This window comes from Crocuta crocuta, unplaced genomic scaffold (genome assembly GCF_008692635.1).
Source record: "Crocuta crocuta isolate KB4526 unplaced genomic scaffold, BGI_CrCroc_1.0 scaffold16, whole genome shotgun sequence".
NCBI lineage: Eukaryota > Metazoa > Chordata > Mammalia > Carnivora > Hyaenidae > Crocuta > Crocuta crocuta.
Window position 1 is genome coordinate 9704158 of NW_027531893.1, and position 19453 is coordinate 9723610.

The 19453-nt window shown below is 53.0% G+C and overlaps 1 protein-coding gene across 1 annotated transcript in view; it reads left to right on the top strand.

Moving 5' to 3' along the window:
- SNX29 (sorting nexin 29) overlaps window positions 1-19453 on the top strand; it is a 469938-nt gene that overhangs the window by 278354 nt on the left and 172131 nt on the right. The window contains exon 17 of the mRNA XM_077773189.1: window positions 14509-14625. Coding sequence (XP_077629315.1) covers window positions 14509-14625 — 117 coding nt within the window. The remainder of the gene's footprint in view (window positions 1-14508; window positions 14626-19453) is intronic.

A 19453-nucleotide genomic window follows, 5' to 3' on the forward strand; every position in this document is an offset into this window, starting at 1 on the left:
CCAGCAGGTGGCTGTCAGTTACTTGAGCAGCGTGGGTCTCTGTTTTCTTACCCATCAAATGAGGGAGAAGTCCTCCCCGCTCGCGAGAGGGTTAGGTGACACAGCCCACGTAAGGTGGGCACAGTGCGGCCGGTGTCCACCACTCTCGCTGGCTCGTACGAGCGTCTCTTCGGCAGCTGGAGCCCCGCGAGGAGCCTCCCGGGGGGACTGTCCCAGGAGATCACGTCGAAGCGTGGCTGATGTCCAGAAACTCTAACACTGCGGGGAGTGGGATGCAGAGACCTCCTGCTCTGACCTCACTCACGGAAATTCTGTTGGTATTTTTTTCACATTTCACAAACCGCGAGCACCTGGGCCGGGCGCAGGTGCATGCGCTCTGGTGCCCACCCTCACGCGAGCCCGACTTGGTCCTGCCTCTGTGGAGTTTATGCTGTAGCACAGAGAAGACGCTAAAAACAAGTTGCCCATCAAGAAGTTAATTTAGGAGTAGTTTTTCTGTGTTTAAAAAAAAAAAAAGACACACACACATAGGGATTTAAAGAGTGTTTTGTTGCTTTGTGGAAGGGTTGGCCATCCGGCATGTGAATGTGCCAGTCTGTCAGTAGCTTGTCCCATGCCAGCTCCTCTTGGGCCTGAGTGGCCAGGGGCCGCAGACAGCCCTCCGTTTGTGGTCACGGGGGTGTCCCCTTTGGATGGCACACATGTGGCAGCTGGCTTCCTCCCAGGGAGCCCCAGGGGGTGGAGAAGGCAAGAGTAAGACGGGGCTGAGTCTTCTGTAACTTACCTTAGCAGTGGCTTCACAGAACTTCTGCCATTATCTGTTCAGAAGTCATTCCTGGGTCTGGGTCACACTTAAGGGGACAGGATGACATGTAGGCAGGAGGTGAACAAACCCCATTTTGTTAGGAAGAGCCCCTGCAGCCAGGTGGTCGGGGAACCCCACACCAAGGAGGTGACTTTTGGGCTGGGGTCTCAGCGATGAGAAGGAAGAACAAGGAAGCCCGAGGGAGACTCTGAGATGGCAGGGCGCAGCAGAGGGACTGGGAGACCCTGGTGTCAGGGCGTGGTGAGTTAGGATCCGGGAAGGAAGAGGGGGGCTACCTTCACATGCCCACGGGTGATTCAGGGAGCTGGCGTGGTGCCCGATGGTCCCAGCACCATGGGCGGAGCCAGGGCAAGCTGGTAAGTTGGGCCACGGCCTGAGGCGTGTGGTTCCCACCACTCGTGAGACTGTCCTCTTTGCGGGAGTGAGGTGCCCGGGTCTGGGAAGGCTGCTGAAATGCTGCCATAGCGGGGGCAGCAGACCTTGGGGGCTGGACAGTCCCAGATCAGGGCTCGAGCAGGTCCACGTCTTGGTGGGGCCCACCTCCTGCACCTTCCTGTACCCTCCGTGGTGGGGGCGGGCAGCAGCCCCTGCTGTGATCTGAACGTCTGCGCCCCCTGCACAGAGCCCAGTGCCCATGGGGGTGGTCTGCGGAGGTGGGGTGTACGGGGCTCGTTGGAGCAGAGGGACGGAGACCTCAGCAGGGAGCTTAGGCCTCGATGAAAGAAGCCCATGAGCCCCTGGCTTGTGAGTTCCATCTTATGAACACACAACAAAGAGCAGCAGCCTGCTGCCTGGAGAAGGGCCATCACCAGATCCCAACCCCAGCCCAACCCCACTGTCACCCTGCTCTGGGGCTTCCAGCCTCTGGGACAGCTGAGAAATATATATATGTACATATTTTGTAATTTACCCTAATACTGTTCTAGCAGCCTGAACAGTCGAAGACAGGCCCTAATCCCATCCGTGGGGCTCCGTCCTCGTGACCGGTCAGCTCCCAAAGGCCCACCTCTTAACGACGTCTCCTGCTCGGTAGGCTTGGTCTCGCTAGGTATGGTCTCAACAGTGAGATGTAGAAATGGTCAGAGCTGTAAGGAAATCGTATCTCCTCGTGTTCATGGGACACAGTGGGCAGGCTAGTCATGGCTACAGATTCAAACCCATTTTGTCTGCCCTGAAATTCCATGTTGTGTGTTGGCTTGCTTTCTAAACCATCCTATCCTGTCTTTCCATTGTGAGGACCACAGAGTGTAAAGAAATCTTACTGGTGCACACGTTTCTGTGTGTGACCAGAAGCTGTGAGAATCTGAATCCTACTGCCTGGTTGTTTATTGAGCCCTCGTTGTGTATGGAATCTTTTAATCCTAACAGCAACCCGATGCCTTACGTGCTTCTGTGGCCGCCATCTTGTAGATGCAGAAACTGACACCCAGAGAGGCTGAATGATTTGTCCAAGGTCATCCACCAAGCCCCTGGCAGACAGGGGTTTGAACCCTGGCCTTCCAGGTCCAAGTTCATCCTCCAGGCCACTAGCCTACACTGCCCACTTACACTTGAGCACAACCTTCCTTCTGTACAGGTGTTTGTGGCCCCAGCTCACCGCTGGGTGATGACTTGGTTTCTCCATGCAGGGAGAAGCTGGGCGCTCATTACCTGAAGGAGGCGTCTCTCAGCTCCAGGCGAGTGCTGTGTGGTATGAGAAGGGGACTCTCCAGGGGGAAAAAGCATTTTTTGGATGCTCATAAAATTTAATGTTTTTCATTTACCGTCTTTCTTTTGAAACTTGGGCATAGTACACATATCCATGTTTGAAATATTCAGGAGGTCCCTGCAGGCCTTCTCAAGGAGCATGATTAAGAATGCAGGCTGGACTCCCTTCATTGCTAGAAGATGTTGGATTATGACAAAGAGCCATATAATTTGAGAATTTACATCTTTATATGAAATTCTGCGCTTTCTGGCACCCTGCACAATAAATGCTAAAGCAACACTCCAGGGTGAAATATATTTTGAGGAAACCTCTGGATCAGGGAGCAGGTGTTGCATACCTGATAGTACATAACTTGCCGGGTTCCGGCGGCCGGTCCTGCGGAGTCAGCAGCAGCTGTCCTGTGCTCAGCCCCGACCTGTGCTGGCCTGGGGGCTGGGAAGGCTGCTCTTGACCCAGCAGCCCTGCGGCTCTCTGTGACAGGGCCCCACCTCGCAGCCGGGGAGACGGAGCTCAGAGCACAGGCACTTGGGGATGGGGGCGGCTGGGTTTCATCTTGCTCAGGATGCTTCTTGCCCTGCAGGCTTCCGTGTGGTGTAAGCTCCGGCCCCCACGTTCCCCCACCCCACTGTCCACACGGTGTGGGGACTCTCAGGGTCTGAATCCCACGGACACCGGGGCTCCCTGAGGGCCACCACTGATGCGGGGCACCTAGGACAGTGCTTGGCACACCAGCCAGTAGGCAAGTAGGCAAACGAAGAGGGAGTTCCGGAAGTGTGCAGGGAGGGTGTCTGGCCTCAGGCGTAGCTCTGTAAGATGCCCAAGAGACTGTAGCGCGGTAGCTGGCAGCGTGGACTCTGGTATTGGATTCCAAGTGATGTGTGGACCAGCCTGGACCAGGACCCAACCTCCGGCTCCCCGTCTGTGCCGTGGAGACGGCAGCTAGAAGGTGGCCACCGCCAGGCAGCATTTTGTCTCTCGTGCCGGCTGCCGTGTCCGCGGTCCAGGGACGGCGCCTGGGGGCTGGCAGGCCCTCCACAGAAACTTCCTGAACGGAGGAGCCCGAGCTTTTCAGGCCTCTCCAGAGAGGGAGCGTGCTGTGGCCGTGCCTTGCCGGCTGCCTGAGCGCCAGCTGACGCGGGTGAGGCCAAGGGCTCCGTCCCTGCTCCCTGCGAGCTCTCTGTGACGCGGGTCCCCCGCCCTCCACCCCTGCCTCCCATGCCTGCTCTCCGGGCGGGCGGACAAGGCGTCCTGTGCGGGGAGCTGCCTGCCCACCCCGGGGCCGCGCGACCATTAGCCGTCCTCCGCCAGCCGCCCTGTAGCAGCTGTACTTGGAAAGGACAGGCCAGTGAAGCTGTGTCAAGGCATTCTTGACCCGTTTCCACAGTGTTTTGTGCCCGTAATGGGTTATAAGTGCAACCGTTGTGGGATGCCAGGTGGACTGTTTTATCTCCTGTGTTAACAGAAAGGAGACTGCGTCCTCTTCTGTACCATTGACCCTCCCATAATCCAGCAAAAATAAGCCCTGGGAGTGCCTGGGTCACTTGTCACTGTCACTTGGCAGTGATCCAAGTAAGATGTGTGGGCCTGGGGGAGATCCTGTGCTCCATGCAGGGATTGTGAATTGTGTGGGAGACAGCATTGTCTGCTGGGTGCACGAGGGCTGGCCACGGCATTGCTGCGCTTCCTTCTGTGGGCGTTTTGTGTAACAAAGAGTGTGTCAATCCGGGTGTTGGCTATTGCAAAACCACCTTGTGATTATGGGGGAACCATAACCTATCCCCCCGCCCTGTGAAACAGGAGCAACAGTAGCACCTGGAAGAATGTCTAAGGCCCCTGGGTACAGTTGTACAGGTTGTTTACTGCACAAGGGCATGTGCTCAGGTACTAGTAAGAGCTGTATATAGCCCATACCCCACTCACTGAGCTCAGGCTTCATGAGACTGTAGCTACTCAGAATACACACCTTTTTTCTTCCTTGTGCAAAAGATCTTTTATCTCTGCCCCAGCTGATGCTTGATCTGTATTAAGTGTTCAGAAAACAGTAGCTGCTGTTGCTCCCGTTTCCCGTTGATGAATCATTTGTGGAGACAATGGATGATGCATCAGAGGAGTGGGGAAAGGAGATAAACAGAGATTTGAGTTAAGTTTTGAAGGGTAGATAGGATTATTGGAGGGGGAGCACGTAGTCTGGTTTGGTCAGTGCCCATCTCTGCTCCCCTCCCCTTCCCACCTCGCCGTTCCTTCTCTCGCTTGTATGCTATGCCAGGGAAATCAATGGGATGCCGTTGAAAGCTATTGTTACATTTGGAGCCTTGGAGAAATTTCAGTGCAGACAGAATGGCATAACGCATCTCCCTGTGCCCGTCGCACTCCCACCCAGCGCCTTCTCTAAGGCCAGCCTTGTTGCCTGCCGACCCTCCTGGACCCCCTTCTCCATGTGCTCTTGGTTGACAGGTGCTAGCAGAGAGGGCTGTGACCCAGTGTGGGTTTTACAGGGACTGTATGAGCACCAGCTTGGGGGGCGGGACGGGGAACGAGACGGGTGGCCGGGGCTGCCGTGTTCGTCCAGGTTGGGTATGAGGGTGCTTGTGATCCAAGGCTGGGGGGGACTGGTTGGAGCAGAGGGAGCAGATCCAGGAGGGGTTCAAGCTGTGGGCCGTACAGGCCTGTGCCATGGCTGCTTTTGTTGGCACCCGGTTAATAGCAAATAATGGCTAGCAGTATGGACTACTTAGCACACGCCGAGCTCTAGGCTAAGCACTCCTCATGTGTTAAATCCTTTAAATGTCAGAAAAGCCCTGTGACATTTACCACGGTCACCAACGTCACTTTATGGATGAGAAACTGAGGCCCGGGGAGGGAAAAGCGACTTGGCCGAAGCCTCTGCCCGAAAGGGGGGAAGCCTTCTGGCTCCGGGTGCACGCCCTGAACACCCTGCCAGGCAGCCTCTGCGCTGGTGCCCCGGCAGCACAGACGACGGGACCGGCTCCAGCGCCTTGCGGCTGCATGGTGCGCCTGCGCCTGCCCCTGTCCCGGGTGCGCACGGTGGGCAGCGGGGCCGGGGCTCGCGGTTTCCTGGGGCCCTGCCTTCCCTCCAGTCATCGCTCGTGTGAGTCACCACCGCTGCGAAGGTGTTGGCAGCTACTGTGTTACCGCGGTTTCTAGCGGCTCCCATTCCGCACTTGCTCCTGAAGGGCCCTTAGCAGAGGCCGGAAGGCAGAGGTGCTTTCTGGGCTGCGAGCAGCTGCTGCCCGTGTGAACTTGTGCCGCGGCTTCCTTTGTGTGTTCTTGGAAAGGTGGAGCGAGGACCAGCGTTCGGGCCCGGACCCAGCAGCTCCGTGGCGGGGCTGTCACGTTACCTAAACCCCTCCTCCTCAGCGACATCCTGTTCTTAATGGAGCTGTTGTTAGTTCTGGGTGTTTCTCCCCCCGCCCCCATTAAATAGTAATCCCGGCCAAATGTTTTCCAGTACTACGTCCCGCAAGCTTGGCCTTCCCGGCGCACAGGGGCTCCCTCCGGAGATGAAGGCAGCTGTTTCAGCCTAAGCTCAGCACTAGGGTTTCCTCACAAGTCAGTACTTACCTCGACGACTTTGCAGACAGAGCCCACTCGGCCCTGCCTCAGTGGCACTTGAGGGCGGGTCTGCCTCCCAGGCGTCGGCTGAGCATGTCTCTTGCCAGCTTTGTGATGTGCTGTCATGCAGGGCCAGTGTCGCCGTAGCAGAGCTGCTGCCTCGTGGCGGGGGAGGGAGAACAGGTCCTGGGCTCTGCGCCCTTCCCCCCAGCAGAAGCAAAGCAAAAGGTGGCCTGGAAAGGAGGAGGAGACTGGAGAGACTAGGAAGGCAGGGGACGCAGGACCGTGAGTGCTGGCTGGGCTCACAGACCCCTTCTCGCAGACCATTGCTTGCTCTTTCTGAACCTGGTTTCCTCACCTGTAAAATGGACATAGAGCTACACTTCCCAGGCTGGTTGTACCTGCTCATGTATGAAGCCCCTGGAGCGCTGTCTGACCCCAGAAAGTACTCGTTAGGATCACCTAGAGCTCGTTCACCGGGGTAGGCACTGGGCAGCTACCAAACCCTTTGCTTCGTTCCCCATGACGAACCTGTGCAGTAAGGGACAGGGTCCTCATCTGACAAAGGACGTAGCATGCAAGAATGAGAGATGCGAAACTGTTTACTCAGGGGGCCACACAGCAGCGAGTAAGCAGAGCTTGGATTTGACGTCCACACCCCTTATTTTTCTGAGTCCCATGCTGACATTGAACACCCTGCAGTCGTATCTGACTGCCCCTTGGAGTGCCTTCATGTCAACATTGTCCCTTAGAAACCAGCTTCCAAAAGGTCTTCACATGAAGCAACAAACACTTTGCAGAAGGCTTACCCTGGAGCCAAGGTGCTCCCAGAATCTTCTCGGGGCTCCTCCCTTGGACCCCGAATTCCCCAGCGGGTCTGCCGTAGCAGAGGCTCCCACTCCCTCTGGGTGCTCTCTCCCTTCCTGGAGTGTCTCTCGGGGTGGGTGTAAAATGGTGTGCGGCTGGGCCTCCGGTGGTGCAGAGGGCAGCGGGGGCAGGTCGGCCAGCTGGTGACAGCTGCACCCTGTAGAGTCGATGTGCCTTTTCCCAGATGGGGTGTGTGTGTGTGGTGTGTGTGGAGTGTGTGTGTCTGTGTGGTGTGTTGTCTGTATGGTGTGTGTGTCTGTGTGGTTTGTGTGTGTGAGTGTGTGGAGTGTGTGTGTGGTGTGTGTGTGTGTAGTGTGTGGTGTGTGTGTGGTGTGTATGAGTGTGTGTGGTGTGTGTGTGGTGAGTGAGTGTGGTGTGTGGTGAGTGTGTGTGGTATGCATGTATGTGGTGTGTGAGGGTGTGTGGTGTGTGTGTGTGTGTGTGTGTGTGTGAGAGACATGGTGCCTTGTCCTCAAGTGCATGTCCATAAATGTGTGCACCGCGCATGTGTGACGGAGCCTTGTCCCGAGGGGGGCGTGAGTGTGCCGGTGCCCCTTGCGTCGGGTGGCCCTCTCTGTCCTTGGCCCAGGTCCGTCACCCCTGGCAGCCCCGTGCTGCGGAGACTGCGGCTTGCGTCCTGGTCATGGCGGAGGGGGAGGCAGGGTGGAGACTCCCAAAGGTGGACTCAGAACTTTGAATCTTGGTTCTGACTTGACTGGCTTGCTGTGTAGCCATGGGCAAGGTGCTTATTAGCCTCTGTGCCTCAGTTTCCTCAGCTACAACACTAGAAGGAGGAGCGTGACCTCCCAGGGAGCCACAGCTTCAGATGAGGTGCTTCCTGGGCAGAGGGTAGAGCAGCCGCAGTGCAGAGGAAGCGCCCCGTGAGCCTGACACGCCCTCCCCGTGGTCGCTGTACAAAGTAGCTCTCGTGTCCCACCCTCGGAGTCTCGCGGTGCCGGTGGAGGAGCTGGAGACCTGGTCTAGAGTCATGGCCCTGGTACGAGTAAGCTGCATGCGCTTGCATGGGCTCTCCACCTTCTTGAGCCTAAGCGTCCCCTGTCCCCAAACGGTCACAGGCTCTTGGTCAGTAATTTATCAACCGCCTGAAGGGTCACATGATGGAAAGTCACATTACGGGCTGTGGAGCCATCATTACTGGGCTCAAACCTCCGCTGTCACTCGTGAGCTCTGTGACTTGAGACTGTTCCATAGTCCTTGAGCCCCACCTTCCTTGCCTGGAGAATGGGTATGATCAGCAACTGTAGGAAACGTTCAACACCCCAGGTCAGAGAAAGTGATGGCAGCTATAATTTCCCCAAAGACGTGTGTCGTGGGCTGGGTCTGCATACTCATTATTTCAGTTAACATTCCTCATGTTCTTCGTTTTCAAGCCCGGATTGATACTGGGCAAGAAAACAACACAGAGGCGCCTGAGTGGCTCATTTAGTTGACTGTCCTACTCTTGACTTCGGCTCAGGTCATGATCCTAGGATCGTGGGATCGAGCTGCGCATCAGGCTCCAAGGTGGGCGCGGAGGGCGCTTGAAATTCTCTCTCTCTGTCTCCCTTGTTCTAAAATAAAATTTAAAGATGTATAGCTATCTTATAGTGACAGATATTGATAGCATTGGTTCTATCTTTGTTTTTTTAAGTTTATTTTGAGAGAGACAGACCATGAGAGCAAGAGAACGGCTGAGAGAGAGGAGGAGAAGGAAATTCCAAGCAGGCTCCTCACAGTCAGCACACAGAGCCTGATGGGGGTCTCAAACACACGAAACTGTGAGATCATGACCTGAGCTGAAATCAAGAGACCTGTAACCAACTGAGCCACCCAGACTCCCCAGTTGTTGTTTTTTTTTTTTTTTAAGAATTCAAATATCCTCTAAAAGTGATCATAATTTGGCTTTCATTTTTCATCATTAACTCCCCGTTTCTGATAATTATTAATGCAAGGCAGAGCCAGTTTTTTTAAACTTCCAATTCATTGCAGACTGACACCTGTGTACACTCCCCCCTCCCAAAAAAAAACCCCAGAAAAACTGGAATTCCGAAAAACTGGAATTCCTGGATTGCATTGCAATACGAAATCGTGTTCACTGTTTTTAGATCTTTACTGTGAACTTGAGTTCTTCCCTTGTCCCACTCTGGCAGCCCGCAGTCCACCGTCCGTGTCCTGACCCCGGTTCACGGACCCCTCAGGGCAGCGCCTGCCGCAGGCTAACCGCCATTTCTGAGTGCCACCCGCCACATTGCACTTGCCAGTTGCTGCTGTCTGTGGTTAGCCGGCACCCTAGGGTACTTATTCCCTGGCTTGTGGCTTTGTTCACCTCCGTGAGGAGTTGGAAGTGGACAGCTGACAAGTGGAGAAGCTTCTGTGACATCACTGCATGCAAATAGGAGCTGAAAAACTAGGTTTCCTACAAGTCAGGACCAGCCCAACTGCAGTTGATACCTCATGGGCGGCTCCCAGAACTGCGTGATTCTCACGGCCCATGGGGCCTTCCAGAAGCACTTTGTTGGACTTCCTACCCCCAATGATTCAGAATTTCCAAGGGGAGGCCCCCAGATCTGTAGTTTTCAAACACCCTCCAAGTGGCTAATAATCAGCTTAGTTCGGGGGCCTCTGGCCCACATGGCACTGCTTCCCTTCCCCCGCCCCCCCCCCCCCCCGTGGGGCAGATTCCTCTCCTTAACCCACGAGGGGCACAGCTTTCTAGCATAGCTCAAGATGGAGTGCAGAGAGCACAGACAGGGAGCCATCCTGCCCTGCCACTTCCTGACTCGGACACTTAGCTCTGTAGCCCAGCCTCACAGAGCCTCGAGGCTCAGCCTCCAGGAGGCATGCAGGCCAGGGTCGTGTGGGCTGATGGATATGATGCCTGGAAAAGGCCTGGCATGCAGTGGGTGCTCAAAAGCAGATGAAGACAGATGGGCACCGGCAAGGTCTTAGTCTTTATTAAGGTGCAGGTGCAGTGTTCTCTTCTCAGAGAGAGGTTCTTGAACCTTCCCTTGCAGCCCCTGTACATGGGACCAAAGACCGACTTGTGCATTTGATAAAATTTATGATGCTGACACCTCTGAGTGAATGTTTCTGGGGTCTTCGGGCTGTGTGACCAGAACAGCCTCAGTGGCTGTTAAAATTTGGGGGTTGTCATGGTCTAGTTAATCAGGGAAGAGTCTAATTAGGTGGCTGAGGGAGGGAGACTGTGACTAGATAGAACATTCTGATATCAAAGGAAATGCCAGAGGCATTTTTGAAAAAATTTTTAATTCTTTCATGATTTGGCAGGTAATTATGATAATTCTTGGGATTTTTCACAGACTTAAAAGCTTTTTCACAGCCACATTATTTTTGGAAATAATCTTCTCTGATGCTCCAGCTGGAATGGATTGCTCGTCTCCTGAAGTTCCAAAGGCATCGTCTTCCAAAGCCCAACTCAAATGTCACCTTCTTGATGACATGTTACCCCGTCCCTTATGCCAGGGATGCCAGGCAGGTGTCTTCCACAGGCCAAGGTGCTGATCACTTGGTAACGGCTGCCCCAGTGTTTTCTTGAGGAGGCAGTGCGGCAAGCAGCTAGTGATGTCTGCCAAGGGCTGGAGGTGGGAGATGGGAGGTGAGCCTGCTTAATTTTACTGATCCCTGTGGTTGAGCATTTAGGTAGTTTCTGGCCATTTGGAGCTAAACTGGTGCTTCGGGCATGGGGTCAAGTAGAGGGGCTGGGTAACTCCCAGAGGTTTGCCAGGTCCCAGGTGAGTGACATTAAAGGTTTGTTAGGTGTTGTCAAATCGCCTGTGACTTAGACTTTGTGAATCTGTCTACCTGCCGTCTTTGTTCTCTCTGGGGGAGGACTTCCCTGACACCCCGTCCTCTTCCCCAGCCCTTGTCTCTCCCTGAGCTCTAAGTTTGTCTAACTTGTAGGGTGTGAACCCCATGACATGCCTGCCTCCCCCCACCACAGCTAGAATAGGGCCTGCCACATGATGAGCAGTTCTGTTGGTGACATTTCCTCCATGGGGCGCAAGGAGTCTCTCACCATAGCTGAGCTCCTTGCTGTGGCATGTGTGGCCACCTTGCATCTGGCCTCTGCAGACATCCTTTTCCTCTGCTTCCTGTCCATGCCATCACCCATCCTGTAAGGCCGGCCCTCCTTCGCTGAGCGCACACCACACCCAGCCCAGACCCATTGCGGCCGCTCATGGCTGCAGCAGTGGCCCCGCGTAGTGGGTATGGTTAAGCGATGCGCAGCAGAGCACGCTGTAGGTGATAGAGCCCTAGCTTGTCTTGCGCCAGAACCTGAGCCCTTGGCTGGCTGTCTCAGGTGCCCACGCCACTGCCAGCAACTTCGGGGCCTTGGCAGCCGTAGTTTCCTTTGCTGAATGTGCCTTTCTCCTCCCCATCTGCAGGGCGGCCTCCTCGAGCTCAGCACGTTTATGGGATGTAGAAGGTCTGAGTGACTTCTTTAGATGCCAAAGGTGAAGGGCCAGTGATGGGGTGAGAGAGAGGCCGGCACCAGATCAGCGGTGTTTGGGTTTTATTTATCTTTAGGGCAGTGGGAAGCATTGAAGTTTTTAAACAGCAGGTGACAGCCTCCGATGTTGCTTTGGGAAGATCACTGGGTCTGCTTGGTGGAGGAGGGACTTGAAGGGTAGCTGCTGATGTCCCTCCCTCCCCGTTCCCTGTTCTCCATTCCTCTGTGGCTGCTGAGAGTCGGGAATGGTCAAGTGGGACCTGTAAGTGCCTTCAGAGCCTCGTAAAAACTCCAGCCGGCAGTGCTCAAGCTTCCCGCTTTTGTGTTTACGATCTCCGCCTTGGTCCTGAGATTCTGGGAGACTTGAATCCGTTTCTCATAACATTAGACATGGAAAGAGGCACTCCCGGAACAGTCTGCTCGGCCTGCTTTATGTAAGACCAACGCCGTGAGTCTCCGCGCCGTATGTGGGGATCTCTAATACGGAAATTCCGTTTCGGAGCCTGGCAGAGAAACCGTGAACCTTGTAGTTTTCATGGCTACTCGAAATGAGTGCATAAAATTTTGTCTCGTCCGTTCCACCGGATTTCCTCTTCTTCCTCCCTGCCCCTTCCCTGGTGAAAAGAAAGCTTTGTCTGACATGGTCAAGTCACTCTTGGGGCTGCAAAAGAGAACCAGGGTTTTGACAGCTCATGATAAATACCATTCAAGCTGGGATGTTTCAGTGTTTTATGCATTTATGGAAAATTGCTTTAACACTCCGGCTGCACTGCAAAACAAAGCAAAACAAAAACAAAGCAAAAGCCCTGCTTTGCTTGGGAAATGACAGTGGCATTTATGTAAAGCTCAGTGTTGTGGGGGCACGTTAGCAGGTATTTAGCAGTGATCCTGGCACTGGGGTGTGTTTCCTGCTAACTGTGTGGTTACAGATTCTCAGGCCTGAGGAGGCTCATGGAGAATTTATGTGATTTCTGTGTGGAGGATCTGCGCACACACACTTACTAGTGACACTGTGTTTGTTTGTGAAAGGCCAAGACAAGATCATCTTCTGCTTTTTTTTTTTTTTTAAATATAAAAGGACTAAGGCGATGGAGAAATAGTAATTTTAGGTCTGTATAAAAACGAGGCTGGTTAGAGGCTCAGTGACTTAGTCTCCCTTGTTAATTGCATGGTACTTGCAGTGTCTTTCCTGCCCTTCTCGCCTTGTGTTCTGCCCTGGTTTGTGAGAGGTGGGCACCTGAGGGATGGGGTCGCCACGGACAGAGCGGGGTTCACGTGGCAAGTCAGGGAAGCCTCAGGATTGGATTGGGAGCCCGGTACGTTTCATGTCAATTGTACCGCGGCTGCCTTTAGTTTCAGGCCAAGAATTTTAATTCTTTTAAAGAGCCCAAGTGATTATACCTGCTGGTAAATGGAAGCATGTTCATGATCAGGAAACTAAAAAGTAAGGAAAAGTAGAAATAATGGAAAGAAAATCTGTCCCTTGACTAATGTTAACATCTTGCGCATTTCCTTTTATGCCTTTTACCTTTTATATGACAACATATCAGGGGGGAAAAAAAGGAGGGCTCTCCTTTACTCCTCCTGAGGTATCAGGACTTAGGTTAATGATCCTTTCTTTTCCCACAAACTGTGTCCCTAGATCCCTTCTTTATTCTGACCGTATGTTTTATATTTTATATATAGTACTTCTTACAAGTGGTCTGGTAATATTTTTGTCTTAACTAGTGTTAACTTACACTAGCTGCCTGGCTATAGTCTGTGGTATGTAGAAGGGGCTCTCTTTTGGGAAAAACAGGGAGACAGGGTTGGGTGAGGGTCTCTTGACCTCTGCGTTCTCGAGGGATTCTCTTTTTTTTGTCATTTATTTTTGAGAGAGACAGAGGGTGCAAGTTGGGGGAGGGCAGAGAGAGGGAGAGTGAAAATGCCAAGCAGGCTCCACATCACCAGTGCAGACCCCAGTGTGGGGTGAACCCACAAACTGTGAGATCATGACCTGAGCCGAAGTTGGACACTTCACTGACTGAGCCCCCCAGGTGCCTCAAAGAGGGATTCTCTTCGAGATACTGGCAAGATTCTTCTTTGAAGGTTCCTGAAGGGCATGGCAAGATGACATCACATTTCTCTAAAATGTTTCAATAAGTTATAGTTGAATTTGATTTTAAGCCCCTTCAAGATTACTCATGTAATCAGAAAAATTACTTTGTTTTGACCATACAGGGTGGGGGGGTATCTTTGTAAACGAGTAGCTGGAAAGGTCTCTTGTGGATTCTGTATGTCAACCCTATGGCAGCCTCTGTTCTGTTTCTTTGGGATGAGCCAGCAGTGTTGAATTGCAAACATTCGAGGGCTCCCCATCGGCCACCATTGAGTGGGCTGCACGTGGGGCACCGTGGAAGTGGTAGAATTGTGGCACGTGGCCCAGTGGTCAAGAGTCGGGGTATTGGAGTCAGTCCTTCATTAGCAGTATGACCTTGAGCCAGCTCCTTGCACTCTGTGACAGCCTTTCCCTTCTGTAAGGGAGGAATGACGACACCTGCCTTAAAGAGCCCGTGTAACAAAGATGTGAACAGCACATGGAAAGGATTTCCCTGGCATTGATTCAGCAGTGGCCGAGGGGTAGTTGTGCCATTGCACTTACGTCTGTCATCATCACTGTCGCCCTCACAATGAGCTCTGGTTCTGTTTTCTCAGTTTTTAGAACCGAGTTCCTGAGGAACAGAAATGGTCAGTCTTGCTGTGCCATCAGCAGGGTAATCTGTGGCAGGCACAATGCAGATGAACAAGAAAGTCTTTGTTAGAAAAGTGTCCATGAAGGAGAAAACCCAAGGCCCCAAACGACGTGATACAGCACCGTCCTGACCACGAACTGTGGATCATTGATTCTGTAGTGTTAAAAATCGAATCAAAGCCGCGTTCAACTTACAGGTGGATTTACCCCACTCATAGGGAAGTGGTCTTCTGTCTCCAGCCCAAACCACCTCCCAGTGCCTTGCTGACAAGTGACGGGAAGGAGGGGGAGTCTGCCCTCGGAGCCTCACTCTTCGGTGTTGTGTGTTGCAGGTGGCGGAGATGCACGGCGAGCTGATTGAGTTCAACGAGCGCCTGCACAGGGCCCTGGTGGCCAAGGAAGCCCTGGTGTCCCAGATGAGGCAGGAGCTCATCGACCTGCGCGGGCCGGTGAGTGCTCCCACGTGGGAAGGTCCCAGCCTTGCTTCCTGCCTTCTCTGTCCGTCTGTCTGCCCAGCCTCTGCTGCCCACAGCCCTCCTCTTGAGATTGCTCATTGTTGGCAATGTCAAGGGTATAGAGGAGTACAGAGAGGGAAAGAGTGAGCTTCCGTGTACCCACCATCCAGATGTTCTGTGTGCATTAACCTTCACCACACTTGGTTCTCTTCAGGTGCGAGGGGGTAGAATAAATGCGATGATAAGCAATTCCATTGGAAGCCCCCCTTTGTAACACTTGATGTCCCCACACCCCATAATCAATACTCTGAAATGGGTGTATAACCGTCTCCTTCCTGACTTTATACTTTGCTACATACATACATTTCAAAGAGCAGTAAGCAGTCTCGGTTTTGTTTAACTTTTACCTACATGATGTTATTTGTGTAAATCTCGTTGCCCCTTGTTGTGGCTGGTTTTTAATTCAGTATTGTGGTTTGAGGACTGCCTCACAAAGATCTAGTACAAGATTTTTAAACCGTGGCTCTCTTGATACTTGGGGCCACTTACGATGGTCCCCACCTAGCTGTGGTCCGCTTTTCATGGTCTGAAAGCATACGACCCTCCTCATGAGCGTGAGAAGGTCAGTGGTAACCTAACGCTACATCACAGCGCCCGCGTCCCCCATCGCACTTGATCTCATCACCTAGGCCTTGTATCATTGCACATCATCACAGAAGGCGGCGAGTGCAGGACAGTAAGGTTTTAAGAGATGGGCCGCACTCACAGGTGGTGCTACATACTTCCGGTCAGGGTGCACTTGAGCATTGGTATGGGGAGGCACTACGTCACAGCAGACCCCGTTTGTTCATATGACACCAGCATGTGTGTGTTCCCTCTTTGCTTCAAGCCCCATGGTGCAGACCCTGACTGAGTTTGTTTCCCTAGCTCCCTGCAAGTCTAAGATTTGTACAAGATCTCAGTGGAGTCCTTTCATTGGGGAGATAGATGACTTCCTACGAGGGAAGCATTTGAGTAATATGTGTTGTGCACTAAGAACCCTCTGTGGCAGGTGATTCCATCTGTGTTGTATAGGTTGACTGAGGCTCACGACGGTCCCTCAGTCTCTCAGTATGTTGTGGAGCTGGATTCAGACTCAGATTTAATCACAAAGTCTGTTTTCTTTCTTCTGCTCCATCAGCTCTGGGGAATTCAGCAGAACCGGTGAGGGGGGCTTCCCTTGTGTGACCCATTGCCCTCCTTCCAAGCAAGGTCCCAAGGGTCCTTCTGCATGTCCTTCCCAGCTGTGCCCCATGTTAAAGACTTGGGCGATGTGCCTTCTCATTCTGCTGCGTCTGTGACCCGGTAGCTGAGGAAGCACAGTGGGGTTGTAGTAATGGATGGAGAACTCCCGGCATTGACCTGTGTTTCAGAGTGTGAGCGGAACTGGTGTGGGGTTATGCCTGCCCAGTGCTAGACGTCCTGGCATACTCCAGGGTCCACCGTACAGGAGGGGTACTTGATGGCAGGTGCAGACCCGGGAGTGCTCCCCTTCCTTAGGGTAGCTTGTTTGGATCCTGCAGGAGTCATTAGATGTCCTTTCTGCTGAAGGAAAGATAGGCAGCCCCATCACCACAGATGCATTTTCAGAGCACACCTTCAGGGCATTATTCCCCGTGTGAATGATGAAAACTACTAACCAGCTGATAGAAACAAGCGACTCTGATTTTAATAGGTGACATTTATTGAGTAATTGATGTCTGCTCCAAATTTAAATACCTCTGAAGTATTAGCACTCCATTCAATCCTTACTGACCCTACTGGTAATTACTATTATGATACCATTTTGCAGAAGCAGCAGCTGAGGCTCGGATAGGAAGTAACTTAGCCAGGCCCCTACGGCAAGAAGTGGTGGGTCTGTCTGCCTTGAAAGACTGGGGTTTTCTTTAAACAATTGAAACTTGAAAACCTTTGGACTCTTGACACGTCTTGTTATACCCATGCTAAAAAGTCAAGTCGCATAAGAACATTTAGTGAAAAGTGAATCTCCCTCTTATCACCAGCCCCTCGTTTTTCTGCCCTGAGTGTTGACTTTGTCTTTGCAGAGGTGAGGGACGCCAGGGGGACTCACCTGCACACTCCTACGTGCTTTAGTAACTAGTTGCCTGCCCTATCCGTTGCTCTGTATATGACTCCCCCACCCCCATTTAACAATGCACTTTTTAAATTTAATTTTACATGTAGATCTACCTCAATCTTTTAAAGAACAATGTCACATTCCCTTAATCTGGCCCCTATTGATGCCTATTGAGTTCTCATTTTTATTCCCGTGACAATGTTCACATAACATTCTTGTGAAATCCTACTTTTGGATTAGAAGGTTATCTGGCAGTCTGTGGGGGCTCAGCTCGACCGGGTAAAGCCCCCCGGAATCTTGCCTTGGAAGATTTCCAAGGCATTGGGGGGGACCGCCACCTTCTTCCATCCTCCCTCTCCTCAGCTCATTGGAGCAAACCCGTCTGGGGGGCCAGCATCCATCACCAGCTCATGATGCTTCAAGTTCTGACACTGGGTCAGGCACACATCGGGTCTTCGTGTTCATTCTCACTTAATTTTGGAGAGAAGCCTGTGAATCAAGTGGGGGAAGAATGTCACCCTCTTTTATAAATATAACAATGGAGGTACAGAGGGCTTCGGCCCCGCCTGCCACCTCGTTGCGGGATACCACAGTCGTGGGCCTCCAGCGCATTGGTCGCTCGTCTTGGGCTCCACGTCCCTTGCTTCCTCGTTCTGCGTGGCCTTAGCTCCTGCTCTTCCCTCAGCCTGGAAGGGACGCTCAGGTAACAAACCGTCAGTATCAGCTGCTCACGTCCTCAGGAAAGCTTGCCGATGCCCCCGATAAGGCCAGCTGTCCCTGCGGCGTATGACGCTTACGTGCCTGTCTCCCTTCTCTTAATGTAATTTTATGTGGACCCGTCACTGAGCGGTATCTGTCTTCCCTGCCACGGGAGAACAGAGTCTGTGTCCCCTGCTCCCTTGGGGCCCATTGATTCAGTTAGTAGGTGCTGAGTTTGTGTGGGGTGGCTCATGGAGTGAATAACTGGATGAATGAATGAAAGTCCCAGGTAGGAAGTGGTGGAGTCCAGACTTTGCCTGGCACCTTTGACGCGCAAGCCCACCTTCTCTCCGCTACAGGCCATGTTTTTGTCTCCCGTCTGAATGTCCTTCGAGGCAGTGACAGCCATTCACACGGAGGGAGCTCTGACTGTCATTGGATCCTTTGCTGCGGGCAGGTTGTGCTGGACACAGGGAGGAGAGAGAAAAGCGGTCATTTAAGGGCCTTAAGACCGGGAAGAGCTGGCAATTTGGGCAGTGGTCCCCAGGGCACGCTTGACCTTGTCATGGTCTCAGGCCTGCTCTGTTTATCCCCAGAGTCCAACAGCTAGGGTGAAGGCAAGGAGGAAGTGTGAAGCCCAGCTTCAGTTCCAGAGCCTTCTCTTCCTCAGTGAGAGGCATCTGTTGTGGGAAGCTCAGGCTCCCCTGCATTCATCTCTGCTCGGCCCGGCTCTCTGCTGACGGTGGGTGAGACCCCCTCCTCCAGCACCGGAGCCGTGAGGGCAGCGCGGGCTTTGCTGTATTTGGAAGTCCCAGTCGGCGCTTCTGGCAAGTGGGAGTAACCTGGCTCCCCTGGGTGGCTCGGTGGGGGGTGTGCGGCAGGGGCCCCACCTGCTGCCATGTCTGAAGCCCCCGGGCCTCGTGCTACGGTGCCCTAGTAGGTGCTTGCTGAGTGTCTGCTGAGCTGGACTTCATCTGCCCGGAGCCTAGGAGGACTGGGTGGCCCGGATCGTTGTTTTCAGTTAGCAGTAGGGACATCGTTTGCTCCCACGGCTACCTTTTTGTGATGTTAGACTTTGAAGCCAAGTCGCTTATTTTAAGAATGAGTTTGGGATTAGGGGTTGAAGTTTTTTCATTTTCTTTTTTTGAATGTAAGTATTTTTAGGACTCTGCTCATTATTCTTTTTTTCCCCCCTCTGGTAGAAGATGTGAATGAATGCCGGCGCATTTTCTTTTTCTTTTCTTCTTTTTTCTTTTTCCACTTTTAGTGGGATTTGATTACAGCCCTGAGAATTCTCCAGGAGAACGGCTCCTGTTGTGAATAATGAATGGAGACAGGGAAGGAGAGCCTTGTGAGACTGCGAGGCGGGGAGAGCTCCGGGCTCAGCTGCGCACCCTGTGTGGGTTCGTCCCCACTGGGGAAGCCGGCTTGGTCTCACTTGACATCATTGAAGTTGGATTCCTCCTGTCTGTCTTCTGCCCTTGCGGCAGGTCTCTGTTTCTCCCTCCTGAGCAAGCTTTAATTGGCCTGCCCCCCTGGAGGCGGCAGAGGTGGCCCAGCACGGTGTGACAGGAGGCTGGCTGGCTCCCCGCCCCCCCCCCACCTGTTCCCTTGCCTGTGTGCCCGGTGTTGGTGTGCATTCACGTCCTCTCCCTGCGGCCGCAGCCGTGTATAACGCACGTCTCAGGTCCAGGGGTCAAGCTAAGCTGACGGAGGTGCCCAGAGTTCTCGGGACCCAGCCCGAGGCACCACCCAGTGCACACCGGGCCTTTCTCTCTTGTCAGTACTGAGCCTCTTCCTTTTTCATTTTCCTTCTTCATTTCAAGCAAAATTTAGCGTCTGGTGTGCTCTATGCACCACACACGGTGGGTATTGAAGATTCAGATTCCTCTGTGGGTCCCACTCCGTACCTGCAGATGAATCTGTCCCTTTCTTGGCTCCATCTCATTTCAGACATCAAAGTGGGGTTTTTTTGGTTTTTTTTTTTTTTTTTTTTTTTTTTTTAGT